Source organism: Scyliorhinus canicula, chromosome 2, assembly GCF_902713615.1.
Source record: "Scyliorhinus canicula chromosome 2, sScyCan1.1, whole genome shotgun sequence".
Classification (NCBI taxonomy): Eukaryota; Metazoa; Chordata; class Chondrichthyes; order Carcharhiniformes; family Scyliorhinidae; genus Scyliorhinus; species Scyliorhinus canicula.
The window spans coordinates 19,783,981-19,804,468 of NC_052147.1; the positions used below are offsets into that span (position 1 = coordinate 19,783,981).

General features: G+C 47.2%; 1 protein-coding gene across 6 annotated transcripts in view; it reads left to right on the forward strand.

Moving 5' to 3' along the window:
- Window positions 1-20,488, forward strand: part of ccdc85ca (coiled-coil domain containing 85C, a) — a 238,332-nt gene that overhangs the window by 76,610 nt on the left and 141,234 nt on the right. The window contains exon 2 of one of the 6 annotated variants that reach the window (XM_038774611.1): window positions 4,505-4,714. The exons of 4 other annotated variants lie outside the window; for them this stretch is intronic. In XM_038774611.1, coding sequence (XP_038630539.1) covers window positions 4,505-4,530 — 26 coding nt within the window. In that variant the 3' untranslated portion in view covers window positions 4,531-4,714. Of the gene's footprint in view, window positions 1-4,504; window positions 4,715-20,488 lie in introns of those variants that run through there. One more of the 6 variants, XM_038774620.1, reaches the window with a different exon arrangement.

Below are 20,488 nucleotides of genomic sequence, written 5' to 3' on the forward strand. Positions count from 1 at the left end.
ATGGGGAGGTACTGCTGTGACCTGTTTGACTCCTGTGGGGAAAACAGAGGTATGTTATAATGGGAGAGTGCCGTATTGCTTGGTCTTTTTAATTCACTAATTAATTTCTCCTCCACCATGCTCCATTGCATGGATCTCATGTTGTTGAACATGTCACGTCCTATGATAGAAATCCTCCCTTTTGTAGAACCTCAGTCACTAAAGAATCATCATCACCTTGTTTTTTTTTTGTTCAGCGCATTGACTTCAGGGCGAATTGCATTTTGTTTTTATTTGGTTGAAGGTCCACCGCCCGGCCACCATATTGACGTAGTTAGTCTGAGACAGGAAGCAGCAGTACGCAGTGACATTTGGCAATGTATGTAAACCAGGAGAAGAGAGTGGGATAAATTGGAATTGTACAATGGAAGTAAAGCTAAATCTTGACTTGCTACGTTAATGGTGTGTTGTTGACTATTCGGACCGGGAAGGAGTATTTTTATTTTCCCTTTTTTTAAAATAAATTTGGAGTACCCAAATCAGTTTTTCCAATTAAGGGGCAATTTAGTGCAGCCAATCCACCTACCCTGCAGATCTTTGGGTTGTGGAGGCGAAACCGATGCAAACGCGGGGAGAATGTGCAAACTCCATACGGACAGTGACCCAGAGCCGGGATCGAACCTGGGACCTCGGTGCCGTGAGGCAGCAGTGCTGACCACTGTGCCACCGTGCTGCTCTGGGAAGAAGTATTGTTAATCCCAAGTTTGAGTCGGATTAGCCATTCTGGGCCTCCCGAGACGGGACGGGAAACAGTTGGGTTCACAGCTAATTTGTACTTTACAAGAAGAGTTCCCTGGATTCCAAATCAGCGCGCAAGTTTCGTTAAAAAAAATCTGGCATTTGTTTAAAGTCGCACTTGAAGCTCTCATTTTCTGCCTTTCCAGCTTCATTTACGTTCAAGCCCTGAAGTAATGGGAAGAAGGCGGGGGAGTGGAACTAGATGAATTGGGCATTTAGAGAGCCAGCATCGGCACAGTGGGCCAAACGGCCTCGATGTGCTGTAACAATTCTGTGATTCAGTGAGAGCTGCTGCCAGAGCTTTGTAGAATGTGTGTTTGCACCACGGCCTGGATTCTCCGATCCGAATTTGCCAGCCACCGCTGCCAGTGAGAAGGGAGAATTTGCTGCCCAGCCCAAACGCCATTCACTACAGCGGGACCGGAGAATCCCGACTGGCATAAACGGAGGGAGAATTCCAGCCTACGCGAACGGACGGAAAATTCCAGCCCACGTCTCTTACAATTCAAGGAGACCTCGAAAGTGCTTCACAGTTAATGAAGTGTAGTCACCATTGGCTGCCACAGTTCATACATGGTGATTTGCGCCCAGCAAGGCCTCACAAACAGCAGCGAATTAAACGCTAGACAACCAATTTTTATTTTTTTTTGTGCTTTTGATTGAGGGGTAGACCAGGACCCCTGCTTCGTTTTGTAACAAAAACACAGAAAATACTGGACAATCATAGCAGGTCTGGCAGCATCTATGGAGAGAGAAGGGAGCTGATGTTTCGAGTCTGGATGACTCTTTGTTAAAGCTGGAGAGACCTGGAGGTACGGTTTTACTATTGCGGGCGGGGAGGGGGGCTGTTGGGTGACTCCAAACATTAGCTCCCTTCTCTCTCTGCTGTCAGACCTGCTGCGATTGTCCAGTATTCTCTGTTTGCGTTTCAGATTCCAGCATTTGCAGAAACTGGCTTTTGTCTTCATGCTCCCTTTTTGCAATCATGCGGTGGGATCTTTTACATGGGGACATGAGTATGTAATTGAACCACTTGAGGTGGTTTGCCTATTCAATCAGATATGAGATATTTTTGGCTATCCCTCGCTAGTGAAGGTGAGTGTCTTCCAGAACTTTACTCCTGAAAGCTGTTTCAATTTTTAGAGTGTGTCCGTTGGTCCTAGATTTGCACAACTAGCAGAAACAAATTCACCTTGTCTGTGCTCTCACTTCCTCTTAACATCTTAAACTTTGATTAAGCCACCCGTAACCTTCTGGGGTCCAGTGAATACAAATGCAATTCTAGTTTGCGTTATCAATTTTTACGTTCACCACAAAGGGCAGATGAGCCTCAGCTTAACATCTTACCTGAAAGATAGCACCTCTGACAGAGCTGCACTCTCTCAGTACTGCACTCCACCCAGTAATAGGAAGGACTGTATTCAGAGGTATGCATGTGGGCAATTAAGTTTTTTTTTGTGCCTTTGTAGTAAAAAGGCTTCTTGTTTCTTGCCAGTCTGTTGACGAAAGGTACAATCTGGTTGGCACTGATTGTTTCCCCAGCATCTATGGAATTTCTATTTTCTTTATCTTCTTTACCAGTTACTCTCTCCAACTTTTCTTTCTGTATCTTGGTTCATTTTACCCAAGTTATTCAGTTTAAATAAATATTGGGCGTGATTCTCCGCCCCCCACGACGGGTCGGAGAATAGCGGGAGGGCCTTCCCGACATTTTTCCCGACCTCCTGCTATTCCCCCCCCCCCCCCCCCCCCCCCCCCACGGCTGCCCCCCGACACGAATCGCTGCTCGCCGTTTTCCCCTAGCCGATGGCCGATTTCCCAGGCCTTTACGGCCGTTTTCACGAACTCCAACACACCTGCTCTCACCGTTCGTGAAAACGGCCGCAAAGTGCCGTTCTGGGGAACCATGGCCCCGATTGGCACGGCCCGAACTCCGCGCACTCTTTGTTCTCTTTGTGCGGGGCGGCTGAGGGGCATAACGGCCCGCGCATGCACGGGTTTTCACGCATATGCGTGATGACGTCATCCGCGCATGTGTCATGGAGGACGTCATCCGCGCATGGAGTCGTTTGCGTCAGCCGCCGTTAACTTTGGCGCGCGGGCTTAGCGCAATTCGCTAAGCCCGCGATGCCGAGGTTCACGGGGCCCCGCTGCTAGCCCCGACCGGGGAGCAGAATCGGGTCCCGGGAGGGGGCGCGGAGGCTGCCGTGAAACACGGCCGGTTTCACGGCAGCCTTCACGACTCTCCGCATTTGCGGAGAATCGCGCCCATTATGCCTGTTGGCAGACTACAGTCCAAATCCCACCAACTAAAAATATAGTGTTGCCCATGATCCATTGGAAACCATGTGGCCTTTTTTGCTAAATGAATTATTTTGCACTCTGGTTGCATTACCCAAGTTGGGAAAGTGCTTCTATAGGTGTTTTCATTCTGGCTGTTTTCTACTCTTGCTGACTCAAGTACTCTCTCTCTCTTGTTTCTATGTGTTTACAATTGTTGACATGATTCAGAGGCTGCAGCCCATAGTTCAGCCTCTGTTATATTGTGATCTCTATTAATGATGCCGCAAGGCAAAAACTACTGTCCTGAATTTCTGTGCCTGTCCCCTGGTTTATTCTTGCTCAATTGATAAATTGGTTACAGATAACGTCATGGTAATCTGAGTTGATTTAGTCGCTTCCACCTTAGATCAGGCATGGTATAATCGCATTAAACAGTATTTGTTATGAACAATTTGTTATTAATGAGTTACTTGGGCAGTAAATTCTCTCGTTCTGTGATAAATAGTAGAAATTGTACATTCACCTGCCTAGGGAGAAAAACCAGCTTCAGTTGTAAATTAAGCAATACATTTAGGATTGTAGTGTATGAAGCCATGAACTGTTGATTTATACCTGACAAGGTGGACACTTGTGCATTTATTGCCCTGACTCATCACTCCTAATTTTTTTAAAATTGTGACTCAATTGTATTACACTGGGTTAGCCATTGGTCTTTTAGTTGAAATGCCAAGGTTCAGATCCAGGTTAGGGACTGGTGGATAACGCAAGCCTTTGGCCCCCTTGGGAAATCAATCCTTTTGCAGGCAGAATTATGCCGATTTTTAGTGGGTGTAGCTAAAACCTCCCGAACCTAACACTGAATTGACAACCTCGATCAAACACCTCTTTTAAGGATGGTTGGGAAATGAGGAGCGAGTGCTCAGCTTGTTGTAATATGCCTTTTTTTTTAATAAATGTTTTTTATTCAGTTTTCATGTTTTATATTGAACAAATTACAAATTGTTAGGGAGAGAGGAAAAGAAAAGAACACGCAAAAATTAACATATATATTTACAGGTAAGCATCTTCGTAATAATAACTGTGGCCTCCCCCCTTTAGCCGGCATACATATTTTACATTCCCCAATATGGCCGAGGCACATGTTTATTGGCATTTATTTAGTTTGGTTTTGGGCCTTAGCTAGCCATCAAACCCCCGTAACGAACCCGTAGCCCCCCCCCCCCCCCCCCCCCCCCCCCCCCCCCCGGCTACCTTCCCCCGATTCCCGTCCATTTTCCCCTGATTCTTGGCCACCCGACTATTCTTCCTCTTGTACGTTGGCCACAAACAGGGCCCGGAACAGTTGCATGAATGGTAATATGCCTTTTAATGGATTGTAGCATGACATCATTGGAAAGGAAGTGTGTCAGGTTTTCCCGTTTTAATTTCATTTTTGCTTTTTCAGCAGAGCTCGCAGCTCTGCAGCTCTGATTTCTTCATGATGTGGAGATGCCGGCGTTGGACTGGGGTGAGCACCTGAGGAAGGAGCAGTGCTCCGAAAGCTCGTGTTTGAAACAAACCTGTTGGACTTCAAACTGATTTCTTCAGGCTTTATACCTCCTGTATGAATGTTCCTATGTGCCTAGTATAAATAAAATAAACCCAAAATGTGTTTACGCCATCCCTCATGAGTAATAGGTGTTTTTTATATCATGGTAAAAAAGAATCTCCCAAGTTTTGATCAGAGTAATACGAGGGAACTTTGCTTCTCATGGTGCTGGACAATGTTGAGGATCGAATGGCACTAATGCCTAAATATAATGCCTGTGGGCAGCATGGCAGCACAGTGATTAGCACTGTTGCTTCACAGCTCCAGAATCCCAGGTTCGATTCCCGGCTTGTGTCACTGTCTGTGCGGAGTCTCCGTGGGTTTCTTCCAGGTACTCCAGTTTCCTCCCACAAGTTCCAAAAGATGTGCTTGTTAGCTGAATTGGATATTCTGAATTCTCCCTCCGTGTACCCGAACAGGCGCTGGAATGTGGCGACTAGGGCATTTTCACAGTAACTTCATTGCAGTGTCAATGTAAGCCTACTTGTGAGAATAAAGATTATTATTATAATGTAAAGCTCCCTGGCACCAAAATCCCAAAGTACAAAACTTCACAATGAGGAAAATCATGTATTGTCAGGAATTGTGGTAAAATTGCAGCGAGTGATGATATCCCAGACAAGAGCAATAGCTTCCAACTCCCAAGAGGACCGTGATCTTCAGCTCTCACATTTGTTCCAAGCAATGCCTCCGGGTTGATTTTGGGCACTGGCAGTGTGAAGTACAATGGTGGACAGACAAAAGCAAAGTACCGCAGATACTGGAATCTGAATCAAAAACAGAAAATACTGGATGATCTCAGCAGGTCTGACAGGTGGAGAGAGAAGTGAGTTACCGTTTTGAGTCTGGACAAAATGCTTTTAACCGAGTCGACTTCCAGCCCGACAAGAGGCTTTCAGACTGTGGCGACGCCTGCTTTCAAGATATTGACCCGATCTTACTCGGGGGGTGACAGTAAATACACAATAGATATAAAATGATGGCATTGTGAAAAGAAAACAACTTTTTTTTTGTTTGCTGAAACAACGTGCAGAGAATGATCCATCTGATTGCCGCATGGTATACGGGAAGTGGCAGCGCTTCAGGGAATTCAGGAAGCTTAATCCTCCTTTTTCCCAGTGTTTTTTGATGACCAAATATTATCTAACTTTTTTTATGTGTGTGGACAGAAGTCTGAGTTACAGGATGATATCCTCGTGCTTTCAATTAGCAGTCTGCCAAAACGCATCTCTCTCGACTGAACAACTGAAAATAGAAACCGCCTTTCCCTTTCCCTTTCCTGGTTACCTGTAGAATTGATTGTGCCAATTCCAGAAACAAATCTGATCATTTAAAAATCTGTTCCAAAAAATTGTAATGTTTTGACACATTTCTCCCCCCCCCAACCCTTTTCTTCCCTTCCACCCAACCAAATTTGGAAAAAAATAATTTCTAATACTTGCCTCCAGAGAGGGATTAAGTAGATTCCCAACCCCACATGCTATTTTTAGCCCCCCCCCCCCCCCCCCCCCCAGGAGAGGGCATGACTGGAAGTGGGTGGAGTGAGGGGGTGGGGTAGGAAGTCTCTAACTATAGCATTGGGCGTATGAGGTAGATGTGATGGCCCAGTTTGTCTTTTCCTGCTCATTGTATTTGTACAGTCGCCTTTTTGAAGCCCATTTTCCCAAATTGTATTTTTTGTTGTTGGAAGAGCTTGCCGACAGTTCCGGGCCACACGATGTTAATTGTCCAGCTCCAGGCCCTGAACAACAACTAGCGGCCTTTCCTGTATTAAAACGTCCCAAAGGCGCTTCACTGGAATTTTATTGACACCGGCTCACAGAGCCAATATTAGGTCAGATGACCAAATGCTTGGCCAAAGATACAGGCCAGAACTCTACAACCCCCCCCCCCCCAAAGATTTGGGAGAGGGGGGCCGTGCCCAAAATCTAGCCATGGGCGAATGACAGATCGGGGGTGGAAATAGGAAAAATTACTAAAAGCCATTTCTCGGGATGGGACGTGGTGGGGGCAGGAGGGGAGGTGGAGCACTGTCATCTGAATCCCCTGTCTGACTGGGCCACCCTCCCCTGAAGGCCCAGAGAGCTCCAGACCTCCTTTCACTGTCTCTCTGGATGGTGGGGGCTCGTAACTGAAGTAGTTAGCTGTGGAACTTCAAAATTTTTTTTAGAGTACTCAATTAATTTTTTCCGATTAAGGGGAATTTAGCATGGCCAATCCACCCACCCTGCACATCTTTGGGGTGTGGGGGCGTAAAAACAGGGAGAATGTGCAAACTCCACACGGACTGTGACCCTGGGCCAGGATCCAACCTGGGACCTTGGCACCGTTAGGCAGCAGTGCTATCCACTGCGTCACCGTGCTGCACCAAAACTGTTTCTTTTAAATTTAGAGTATCCAATTATTATTTTTTTTCAATTAAGGGGCAATTTAGCGTGGCCAATCCACCTACCCTGCACATCTTTGGGCTGTGGGGGTGAAACCCACACAGACATGGGGAGAATGTGCAAACTCCACATGGACAGTGACCCAGGGCCGGGATTCGAACCCGGGTCCTCAACGGCATAGACAGCAATTCTAACCAATGTGCCACCGTGCTTCCCCAGAGTATCCAATTATTAATTTTACTCATTAAGGGGCAATTTAGCATGGCCAATCCACCTACCTTGCACATCTTTGGGCTCTGGGGGTGAGACCATGCAGACATGGGGAGAATGTGCAAACTCCACACGGACAGTGACCCAGAGCCGGGATCGAACTGAGGTGACCCAGAGCCGGGATCAAACCTGGGTCCTCGGCGCAGTGAGGCAGCAGTGTCAGCCACTGTGCTGCCCTTCAGCTGTGAAACTAACCCAATGTTTATAAACATCAAGCTTTGATTGGCCATTCCGGAACCACTTCAAACAGAATCAAGTGCTTTCCAATCACTTCCCTTCACAGTTGACTGATTTTGAAGTGGTCAGGTAGAAATTGATAGGCATGTCAATCAAATCTTGATGTTTATAAACGACGTGGTTAGACCACTTCAGAGTTACTCAAACATGAGGAAGATGAAAGGAACAATGCTGACAGCTGGGGTGTGTGGAAGCTGTCAATCACAGCCTAGTAAAATCAATATCAAAGAGAAATCAATGAATGGCTTGAAAATCAAAGATCTGAGGGGTTTAAACTCAGCTGACTGGTTTTCACTTCCCAGGAATTGACAGGTGCTGCTTCCTGTGTCTGAGCCAGCAGGTGTACTGTCCAGGTGAGCGTTAAAGCAGTGTTTTTAATTCACTGCCACTGTCTGGGCCGCTCTCTAGCTTGCAGACATAAGTCTCTCTTCTCTTGCAGATAGGGGTCTCTTTTGTGTGTGTGTGGGGGGGTTACCTGACATGGCTCTTTTCTGAGGGTGTCTCCATATTTAGGTCTCTGCGGAGGCCTCTTTATTTAGGGGGTCTCTGGTGGGGGTCTGGTAGGGTTGGGGTGGGCAGGTCTTGCATTGTGGGGGTGGCCCTCGGATGGACTTTGGGGGGTGATGCACTATCAGTTGACCACAGAAGCGAAGTTGTAGTCTGAAACTGAAGGCTTTAATAGACAAGATGTTTCCCCAGCAGCTCAGGTACAGAAAGGAAGCTGTGGGGAACACACAGGCTCTTATACCCCGCCTTACAGGGCGGAGCTACCTTACAGCTCTAACCAATGGGTGACTAGTGTTACATACCATTGGGCCAATGAGCAGCGAGCCTTCTCCACCAATGGTGTCTCGGCATTGCTAGTTACTGTAATACCTCTAGTCATACTACCACAGGGGGCACCTCCCTTACCCCCTTGAGCCCGCCATGAGGCCCACTGTGTCAGGGCCATGTTTGTCAGGACCTGTAGTAATTCTCACCCACGTGATTCCCGGCCCAGAGTACTGGAGAATCACGCGGGATTGGAGAATAATAATAATCTTTATTAGTGTCACAAGTAGACTTACATTAACACTGCAATGAGGTTTCTGTGAAAATCCCCTAGTCGCCACAATCCGGCACCCGTCCGGGTACATTGAGGGTGAATTCAGAAATGTCCAATTCACCTAACAAGCACATCTTTCTGGACTGTGGGAGGAAACCGGAGCACCCGGAGGAAAGCCACGCAGACACTGGGAGAACGTGCAAACTCCGCACAGACAGTGACTCATGCCAGGAATGAAACCCGGCTCCCTAAAGCAGCAGTGTTAACCACTGTGCCACATAATATGGTGCCCATCTTACTAGCCCATTTGCATCCTCTCACTGGCGCGGGGCACGCTCCTTAAATTCGACGCCTGCGGGATGCCGGAGTATCAGAAGTGGACCGGCGCCCCAGTTTTCTTCACAACGCTGGATTCCCTGCCTCATCGGTGCCTCCTGCTACCAGCTGCACGAGGTGGAGAATTCATGCCGAGATATCGGCAGCAAAAAAAATTATTTGTAAATTGGGCTTGTGCTACAAGTGTAATCTGCCAATTTACTTTGAGTTTAGAAATACTGTTCAACTCATCTGACTTGAAGAAGCGGCTGAGTGAGTTGCTAGGAAACCTGACACATGAAATCAAACCCAATTTGCATGTAGAACAAGCAGGAGGCTGAGCAGGTCCAATCAGAACCACTCCTGCCCTATAGATAAATCAGCAGCAGACAATCTACATCATCAAAGGTTTGTGGAGAGTATCGGGAATCTGCAAACGTATAATCTTCATTCCAGACTGCACACGGTGCCAATTAATGCGACCTTAACCGTTGGAGGATTGGGCAGCATTATCCGAGCAGAATTCAACTTTAATGAGGCCAGTTAAATATTCTGTGTATTCAGCGATTTAAATATTCTGCCTGTTTTCCCTATAGTTCCTGCTCCTATTTAGCAATAGAAATTCGCGCAGTCTAGTTGTTATGAACAGACATTGGGACTCGAAAACCAAAACAGAAAATGCTAGAAAACATTCAGCATGTGTGTTCAGAAGAACAGGAAGCGATTGAAAAGTCCAAGCTCTTTAATAGATGTTGGGCATGATCTACCCGAACAGATGCAGAGTCCTATAGCACATGATTAGCCGGGTGTTTCCCAGTGCCCGGAGCACCAAGAAGCAACCCGCTAACTAATGTCCATCCCAATCTCAGTAGGGAATGCGCAGCCGAGGCTGCACTTAGTCCCATTTCTTGTACTGAGGACTCCGCTTGCCAGAACACCTCAGTGCAGGGAGCAATCAATGTCATTTTTAAATGCCGTCCTGATCTCTCCAACCCAAACCCCCCCCTCGCCCCCGCCCCAAGCCCCAGCTCACTATGCGGGGGTCCCCAGACTCCTCACCCCCGTGCAGGGCACTCCCCAGCATGATCCCACTGTGGAGAAAATGCCAGCCTGCCAGTTGGCAGTGCCACATTGACACATGGGCAGTTCCAGGCTGACTGTGCCAGGGTGCCCGGGTAGCACTCAATGCCAGGGTGCCACCCTGCTCAGAAGGCATGCACGTGGGTGTCTCCAAACCCCTGGGAGACCCTCCGAAACGTGCTGTTCGTTGGATTGGATCTTCTGGATTCTCCCACAGTGTATCCGAACAGGTGCCGGAATGTGGCGACTAGGGGCTTTTCACAGTAACTCCATTGTCGTGTTAATGTAAGCCTACTTGTGACAATAAAGATTATATTATGAGTGCCGTTCAGTCTTGTCCCTGTGTGTGGAGTCCAGCACTGAACGGCGCTCGTCTGAGGTCTCCAAGGTGAGGGAGTTAGATTTCACGCCTTGGTTAGTTCTCGGGAATGCATATTAGAACCAGACTAGCTGTCTCACTCTAATATGCAGATTCTCCAGAAAATGATCCCAGACATCCTGCGAGGCGTGGCGAGCTGGGTAGATCCCAGAAGTGGGATCTCCTCGCATCAACGGGTCACTGTGATTTGGGCGCAACGCGACCAGTAGATCCTGTCTGTTGTCACTTATTTTGTAATTACAAAGGAAAAGAATGCATTTAGTTTCTCTGGCCAATTTTCTTTCTCTCATCTACTTGGAAGCATTGACTCTTTTCGGCGTATAGTCTGAAAGGTATCTCGCATAGAGGCTGGGATGGTAGATTCTCCTGCAATTCCTGCCTATGGGACAGCAGCAGAGAATGTGAACAAATCTAAGCTGGCAGTGAGGCATAATGTCACCTCGCAGCCCAGACCTGGATTCCCCACTGCCCCCTCTGCGACTATTTCTGGTTGCCCTGTTTCACGTGTTCTGGTAGCCATGAGGGCCAGTCTTCATTTTCCCCATCCCCAAACCCCCCCCCCCCCCCCCCCCCCCCCCCCCCCCTCACCTCAGTTACCACCATCACCTGGGATTGTCATGTGGAAGGGCATGATGGGCGCAGGGTGTGAGCAATAAAGGTCCCGAGGTCTGCGGTTGTAGAATGAGGGCCCAATAAGGGCCTCTAATCCTCTGCCACCTTTCCGGCCTATTTCGAGGCCTACTAGGCACCAGAACGATTGAATTTCATTGAGCGCTCATGCCTCCTTCATGGTGGTTTCAACAGGATTTGACAGCAGTATATGGGGATTGGGGGGCGGGGGCGGGAGTGCAGGCGACTTTTTAAAATGGAAGGGATCCTGTTGAAATCTTCAGTGACCCTGACCCAGGTAAATGGATTGGTGATGGAGAAGCGAAGAGAAGACTATCCAACCATGAGTGTGTTCTTCATGAGTAGAAGACACCATAGAAGGAAGCAGTCAAGTCCAGTACACCCTCACTCTATCCCTGTACACACTTTACCACAACAACTTGGATGTGGAAACCTTGAATGATTTGTTTCCCCCTGCTCCTGATCTCGCCCCAAGACTGAGGGCAGTAATAAGGCTGTTAATCCTCGTGATCAGTCAGCCAAGAGCTTGTTGCTCTATATAACTTTACTGCTCTACTGCAGCACAACACCTGGGTTGACCCTTCAGTGCAATGCCGAGGGAATGCTGCACTGTTGGAGGTCATAATTGGCAGCAGGGTGGCACAGTGGTTAGCACTGCAGCCTCGCACCACTGAGGACCCTGATTTGATCCCGGCCCCTGTCCGTGTGGAGTTTTCACATCCCCCCCCCCCCCCCCCCCCCCCCCCCCCCCCCGTGTCTGTGTGGGTCTCGCCCCCACAATGCAAAGATGTGCAGGGTAGGTGGATTGGCCACGCTAAATTGCCCCTTAATTGGGGACTTTAAATTTATATTAAAAAAGAAGTGATTACAATCCGATCATCCATGATCTTATTGAATGGTTTAGTCGGTCCATGGGGTCCACTCCTGCTACTTATTCATATGCAAGAGTTTCGGGGAAATAATTATATTGAATCCTCAGCACAGAAACGGACCATTTTATACTCCTCCAACCCTACTTCGTATATAACTACTGATTCCTTTCCCCTGTACTTATCTAGTTTTTCCTGAAGTGCATCAATTCTATTCGCTTCAATTACTCCATGCGGTAGCGGGTTCCACTTCCTACATGTTTCTCCTTGGTTTCCTGTTGGAATGATTAGGGACTATCTTATATTTTCTGGCTCTTAGTTTCAGACTCTTCCACAGCTGTGACCCTTTGTGAATGAAAGGACCCATTTCAGTTTTGTTCCCCCTATTCGTTCATGGGATATGGGCGTCGCCCATCTCAATATTGCCCATCTCGAAGAGTCATTCACGTTGCTCTGGGGTCACATGTAGGCCAGGCTAGGTAAGGAGAGTAGATTTCCTTCCCTCAAGGGCATTCGTGACACCAGAGGGGTTTTAACGATAATTTCAATTTCATGGTCATCATTCGACTTTTTAATTCCAGATTTTTATTGAATTCAAATTTCGCAATCTGCAGTGGCTGGATTTGAACCTGGGTCCCCAGAGCATTACTCTGTGTCTCTGGTTCATTAGTCCAGTGACAATACCACTATGCCACTGCCTCCCCATTGTGTTATGCGCTGGTGTAGCACTGGCAGTGGTAGTGTTGATTAATGGGATTATTAGTCTGTGTGCACTACTGTGCTGTGCATGATGTGAGGTTTGAGCCAGGCAGGTTGCCTGGAGAGGGATGAGTCCGAATGAACGGTGTTGAGTATGATTTGAGCACAATTGTATGGGCTAATGGGGCTAAATGAATACATAACTCAAATGGGACTTGGGACTGAATTTTAAAAAAAGCTGGTGAACAAGCCACCAAAGCTTTTCCCTGACGTGCGTTGAGGGTAAACAGAATGCACAGGACGGAAAGTGCATAAGTCCATTAATTTTATGAGTGTAAATACTAAGGGCGCAATTCTCCGCTCTCACGAAAATTCGGAGAAAAGCGGGCGGCGTAAATTTTTAAGGACACGCTGGTCCGACGCCCTCCCGCTATTCTCCTCCCCCCCCCCCCCCCCCCACGCCCGCCTCCCGACACGAATCGCTGCCCGCCATTTTTTTACGGCGAGCAGCGATTCTCTCCTGGCCGATGGGCCGATTTCCAAGGCCCTTACGGCCGTTTTTACAAGCGTAAAACACACCTGCTGTGACCGTTCGTAAAAACGGCCGTAAAGTCCCGTTCTCAGGAACCATGGCACCGATTGGCACGGCCGTACCACGTTCTCCTTTCTCCCTCCGCCGCCCCGATGGATCAATCCGCGGGGCTTCTGCGGGGCATAACGGTCCGTGCATGTGCGGGTTTCACGCACAAGCGCGATGACGTCATCTGCGCATACGCGGGTTGGGGTCGTCCAATCCGCGCATGCGCGGCTGACGTAACCTGACGCGTCAGCCATCGCTAACTCTGGCTAGCGGGCTTAACGAAATTCGTTAAGCCCGCGATGCCGGAGTTCACGGCCGTGCGATACTAGCCCCGACCGGGGAGCTGAATCGGTTCCCGGTCGGGGGGGGGCGGAGGCTGGCGTCAAACGCGCCCGTTTTTGACGCCAGCTTCCCGAGTTTTCGTAACTCGGGAGAATCGCGCCCTCAGTTTAAGAGAACACTTGTAAATGTAGTACAACTTCCCACTTGTAATTTTATTGCTATGATTTTTTGGCAAACAATGTAAGATTATTAAACAAACACACAGCAGGTTGTCTTCAGCATTTTATACAATGAGGTCAATGCTAACGAGTCAAAACTTCTTTCCGTGGTATTTGCCCTAATCAGTTGCCCAGTGCCACCTGGTAGATTTGATGCTCCAGGGCACTTTGGCTGTTCTCCTCATCCAATTTTAAGGTCAGCGGAGAATCGTTCATGTTTAAACTCCCCACCGCCCCACGACTTCACCTTGGCAGTGGGGGAGGGGGCGGGGGCTGTAAAATGCAGTGAGCCATTCAAAAGTCCATTGAGTTCGGCGGGTCTGAAAAACCCCAATGGTGGCTGGGAAAATTTCACGCACGATGTTGAATTAAGGACCTGGTGGCATTCGACAAGAAACTTTGCATCATGCCCAGATGGTGACATTGAAGTGGGTCAAAAAGACATAGCAGTCGCACATAACTTCTTGCGTTGAAATTATCCAAGTTAAGCTGCATCCCATTCAAAGGTGCTGTGAGGTAATCATTCCTCCCCAATGTTGTTTAAACCTTGCACTGACTAAGAAACCGTGATTGAGTTTTATTTCCTTTTGCCATTTAACGGTCCAAGTTTATAACCAAATCATTATAGCTCCGGAAATAGATCAAAGCTGGACTGCCTTCTAACTGCTCCCTATTACAGCAAATGATTCTAGAGTTGGGGAATCTGGGTTAGTCGCTTGTAGCAACTTCCACCAAGTGCACAGTGAGGGTTTTCAAGATACGATAGCCATTGTAGGAAAAGCTGCCATGACGCTTTTTATAGTTCCAAACCAAGTGAGCACATGGGTTTCTGAAAGAAATGAAAACAGCAGCAGAACATGGGAAATTTAGTAAAGGATATGCAACAATAATCTCCTGCTCACCATGAATAGCCTTTGACTGAAATACACCAAATGCGTCAACAAATAAATACGTGTTTTTCAAGGCCAGTGTCTGTTGTTATATGTGGAACAGCACAATCTTGGCGTTTATGTGGCTCCACACGCTGTTATGTGGTTGTTCAACTTGTGAATAGACACTAGGGTTAGCTCTGGAATTTGATTCAATGAAGTGAGCGATTAAAAATTTTAATTTATATAACTGGCACCTCGCCACTAATTTCATCTAACAATAAATAAGAATGGGTGATTGACAGGGGCGATGGAGAGGGGTGATCAACCAGTACTGAGGTGACCCCAAGTAAAATGAAAGAAACTGAAAAAGAAAAACCAAGATTATTAGGGTCATAGGATCTGAGAAATGTTTTTTCTGTAGAATCAGGTGGAAATTCAGTAATGGTCTTAGTTCTGCAGCCATATAAATGAAAATAATCACACAGGAACCACAGAATATTAATTTCTGATCACCCAGACATAGTTTTCATCTTTTAGCTTTTCAATGAAGAGAATAAATTATGGTTGAATTATTTTTTTTAAATTGTGTAAAATGATTTATATTATCCTTTTTTTGGGGGGCAGTCTCAAACCATGGGTCACAAATATAAGCCAGTTGCCAATAAATTCAGTCGCTTCTTTAGCCAGAGAATGTGGAATCATAGAAACCCTACAGTGTAGAAAGAGGCCATTTGGCCCATCGAGTCTGCGCCGACCCATTGAAAGACCACCCTTCCTGGACTCGATCCCCGCTCTAGCCCTGTATCGCCACCCAACCTCTAGACACTAAGGGGCAATTTAGCATGGCCAAGCCACCTAACCTGCATATCTTTGGCATGTGGGAGGAAACCAGAGCACCCAGAGGAAACCCATGCAGACACGGCGAAAGTGGAACTGGCTGCAACATGGTGTCTGTCTAACATAGGTGCAATTAAGGGGTTAAGGGGACCCTAGGTCAGTACATGAAGGCGTACGCAATAGGTTGTTAGGGTGGCAGTGATGCGTAGTCTTGCGTTGAGCATAAACATTGGCCTAGACCTGTGGGGCTGAACAGCTTGGTTCAGTGTTGTTCATTCCCTTGACAAAGTCTGCTTAAGACCACCCCTATATAAATCCACAATCGACCGTTGATCGTTGGGAGCAAATCTGCATCCCCCCTAGTTTAGGTTGAAGGTGAGCCATGTCCATCTGCTAGCTTTAGCTCCCTGGATCAACAATGTGTAATGGAGATCCCCTCCATTCTCCCAACTGGTTCAACAGGGGGCCTCCGAAAAAAAACATTGTTAAAGCTTGAGTTCTTCTCCATGAGTTCCCAGCAAGACTTCTTTTTATGCATTCATGGGTTGTGAGCATCGTTGGCAAAGTCAACATTTATTGCCCTTCCCTAATTGCCCTTTAGAAGTTGCTCATTGTATGGAAGGTTTAATGTCATTAACAGACAGTGTATGTTCAACTAACTGTTTGTGTTGTGTTCCCCCTCCCCCCAAACTACTCTTCAAGTATCTCATGCTTAGGATTCCAAACATACCAGTGCTTATTGCTTCCAATACTGGGGTCACTGTCAGGCTTAATAGCAGTGCTCACATCATCACTTCAAAAAGTCCTGTGTTTTGTCAGTTTATAGTCTTGTTTGCGCACCCTGCCTCTGAGATTGCTTCTCGGATTCACAAATGGGTGGTCGAGGGTGGATTTTATGTTGGGTTCCTGTCAGCGAGTGTGCAGCATTCCAACAGAGATCATGATGTACGACCTATAAATCCTTTTATATACATTTTTAAATAATCCAACAGCAATCAATGCTTTTTATCTTTTATTTTACTACCGGTTCCTGAATTCTCAAGTGAAAGCTGATCTCTGCTGATGTAGTCCCTGTTGAGGAGCGAAGGGTGATGAGAGGAGAATTTGGTTCCCCTGTGAACCCAGGTGCCCCGTTGATAATAATGCACCAGGTTCATCTGGACAGTAGCCAATTGGACCAGAAAAGAAAGAAGGAAAATGTATAACTCTATATTGCCTTTGAGACATTCTTAGGTTTGTTAAAGTGCTTTACAGACAATGAAGAAGACAGGAGACAAGTGAAATGAAATGAAATGAAAATCACTTATTGTCACAAGTAGGCCTCAAATGAAGTTACTGTGAAAAGCCCCTAGTCGCCACATTCCGGCGCCTGTTCGGGGAGGCTGGTATGGGAATTGAACCCGTGCTGCTGGCATTGTTCTGCTTTACAAGCCAGCTGTTTAGCCCACTGTGCTAAACCAGCCCAAGTGGAAGCATGAGCCAGCAAAGGGAGGGTGGGGGTGGAAAAAGTGACAGAATTGAGGGTATTGTAAATCGGGTAGCTGAAGCATTTGACCGTTAGCTTTTAAAGAACAGACTGAAAAGTTCAGTCTCACTCATGCCATGCTATCACAATGGGACAAGTAGAAGAGACAGGCCCCAAAAGCTATCCCAGCTGGTGAGTGGCGTGAACCCACACCACCAGCATTAAGCACGACCCTCTAATCGACTGAGCTGACCGACCTAATTTATTTGAGGGACGAGATGAGAAGCCGGAATAGCTGGAATTTTACTGGCTTTGTTTGGCTGTTGGAAATGGGACCATAAAAGAGCAACTTCACAGAGAACAGTGGAGAATCCTTGAAGGAGATGGGAATGGAGAGAAAATAATGAGGCTTCCTATTACCGTGGACTGGATCAGTAAGTTTTTGTTAGCTCTGTTTCATAAAATGAAGGCATGTTTCCATTTCTTCTAAACCTTCAAAGGTTCGTTCACACCTTTTGTTAATTAAGGTTCTTTATATTTTCTAAATTCTCCTCCGCCCCATGGGGCGTTTGCTGAGCCTCTGCAGGGTGAAGCCACAGTGATGCAACAATTAGATGGCACCGCTGTGGGACTAGAGGCTGTATTTATCATGGTCTGTAAACACTGTGCTCAGCACATTAGCCTATTCCCGGCTAACTGCTCTCTAATCCAGTGTTGTTTTGGAGGATTAAGTAATGAAAGCGCTCTGCCACAGGCAGGCATTCGAACCCTCAGCCCGAATGCTGCGGGAAGCCTGACAGTGCATGTCTCGAGGGAGTTGCCTTTATCAGGGGACAGGCCTGCCCTGCTACTCTTATTTATTTGTTTACTAAACAGATGCCAGCTCTTCAAATTTGAAATCGCAATGCGTTTAAAATTGAATTTAAGTGGGGAATAGGATAAAAAGGAGGGAATTTTTACACTTGCCCAGATGTGCCCAGTCTCCATCTAGAAATTCTAAACTGGTCCAGTGGGGATCCAGAGACCTGAGCGTGCAATCTTGGCTGACGCTCCAGCACAGTACCGAAGGGGGTGCTGCACTGTCTCTTGGATGATACGTTAAATAAAAGGTTCTGTCTGCCCCCTCAGGTGACAGCAAGAGATCCTGTTACATTACTTCAAAGAAAGGCAGGGGAATTCTCTGGCGAGTTTGCTTCAATATTTATCCATTAACCAACTTTACCCTTTAAAAAGATCCACTTAATCTGGGAATTGCCTCATTGCTGTCTGTGGGAGCCTGCTGTGCGAATTTTGGCTGCGATGTTTCTTTATTACACCAGTGTAGTTGGTTGTAATGTGGGACACTCTGAGTTTGTGAAGTCCCTGGGGCAGCACGGTGGTGCAGTGGGTTAGCCCTGCTGCCTCACGGCGCCGTGGTCCCAGGTTCGATCCTGGCTCTGGGTCACTGTCCGTGTGGAGTTTGCACATTCTCCCCGTGTTTGCGTGGGTTTCGCCCCCACAACCCAAAGATGTGCAGACTAGGTGGATTGGCCACGCTAAATTGCCCCTTAATTGGGAAAATTTAATTGGGTACTCTAAATCTATTTTAAAAAGTGTTTGTGAAGTCACCCCCCACCCCAAATCCATGTTGCAAAAGCTCTCGAGCATTTTACTTCCAGACTCAAGAACCTGACCACATTCCTTGTTGCCTATCAATCCTCCATCCTCCATAAACTTCTAATTAAGCCACCACTACACTACATACCTTGTCTCATACGCTAACCCATACTAGCTCTCCCCTTCCCCACCCACAAATGCACTTCATGTTGTTGCGCACATCTAGATACCCCTTCTGTCCTATTTTCACCCAGAGCTATAAATCCCTCCTCAGCACTCCATACTCTGCCATGGATCCTTTCCTCCCTTCATAGGATCAGAAATCAGACTAGGCCTTTTGGCCCATCATACTTATATCAGCCCTTTGAATGAGCTACCTAATTAGCCATGTTCCCCAGCTCTTCAATCATTCTATTTTTCCTTTTCAGGTATAGATCAAATAAAAAATTTTTGGAAGGCATTATTGAATCTGTTTACATCACTTTTGGGTAATTTCACTCCACCATTTGGTGCCGGAACCTTCAGTTGGCTGGGCTTGGCTTTCTGTGGGTCCGGATTTCTAGAACCTTCTCCCTCAACCTGCTCCACCTTTTCAAATCCTATTTTGACTATGCTTTCAGTTGCCGTCTCCCTTTCCTCGCCTGCAGCCCAATGTGCAGTTCATTATTTGTGGAGCAAATACCTGGAATTTGGTGGCTGCTGTGAAAACACACCTGAGGTACCTGCCTTCTAGGAAGGCGATAAACTCAGCTGCTTCCTTGCACTGCATTAAATCGCTGGGCTTTCTGCGCAGGCCCAGGAAGTTGAACAGCACCACAGAGGAAGTGCCAAGGCAGCGTGTTGAGAAGTCAGGCCCAGGGAACCAAGAAGAAAAGAAAGGCAGATGCCAATGCTTTAAATCTGAAATGAAAACAGAGGTGGCTTGTGCTGCACCCAACCAGCCCGTCAACATCTGCAAGAAAGAGGGACAAGGCAGTTAAATGTTTCAGGAAGGGACTCTTCAGCAGATCAGCACTCTCTCCCTGTGCTGCTAAACTTGTTTGGCTCTCCCTCCAAATACTCTCCAGGCGGCTGTCTGTTTGCAGCATTTTCTGTTTTTATTTATGGATTCATATTCCATTGAATGTTTCCATGCGGAAACTCCTGGTTGTAAAACGCATGCTGGGCACAGTTTCGATGCAAGACTCCAACAGCTCCTGATGTGGCATCAAAGTGCAGAACGTTTTAACCCATGCCTCATTGTCTTTCTCGAGGCATTAAAGTTGACATCATTTCTCAACCTTCCCCCCCCCCCCCTCACCTAAATATTTTTCAAACCTTGGTACAGTAATGGGTTTTCTTCTGAACAGTGGGTGCTGTTCAACGGCCTTGTCCCACTTGACTTGGTGACGTGACGGGGCCGTTGAATCTTGTGTTGCGGGGGGGGTTGTTAAAAGATTTGCGAGTCATCTTCCTGCACTGGCTGAGTTGAGCTGAGAAACCCCCCTCGAAACGCACCCAAAATGGGACCCTGTTTTTTTGTCCCATTGAATCTTGCCCAGTATCCAGGGGGCAGCACGGTAGCATGGTGGTTAGCATAAATGCTTCACAGCTCCAGGGACCCTGGTTCGATTCCCGGCTAGGTCACTGTCTGTGCGGAGTCTGCACGTCCTCCCCGTGTGTGCGTGGGTTTGCTCCGGTTTCATCCCACAGTCCAAAGATGTGTGGGTTAGGTGGATTGGCCATGCTAAATTGCCCGTAGTGTCCTAAAAAGTAAGGTTAAGGGGGGGTTGTTGGGTTACGGGTATCGGGTGGATACGTGGGGTTGAGTAGGGTGATCATTGCTCGGCACAACATCGAGGGCCGAAGGGCCTGTTCTGTGCTGTACTGTTCTATGTTCTATCTGGGTATTGACTCAGTGGTTCAGAAAGCAGTGTGCAGCAGTGGACAAAAGCAGCTCGAGACAGAGGGTCAGAGATGTAAATGTCTAACTTGTAATTCCACCAGCATGAAATATAATGGGTTTTAGACTCAAATTATTACTTCCATAAATCTTTGATTTCAGGATTGTGACATTTCCCTACAACCTGTAGAAGGGGA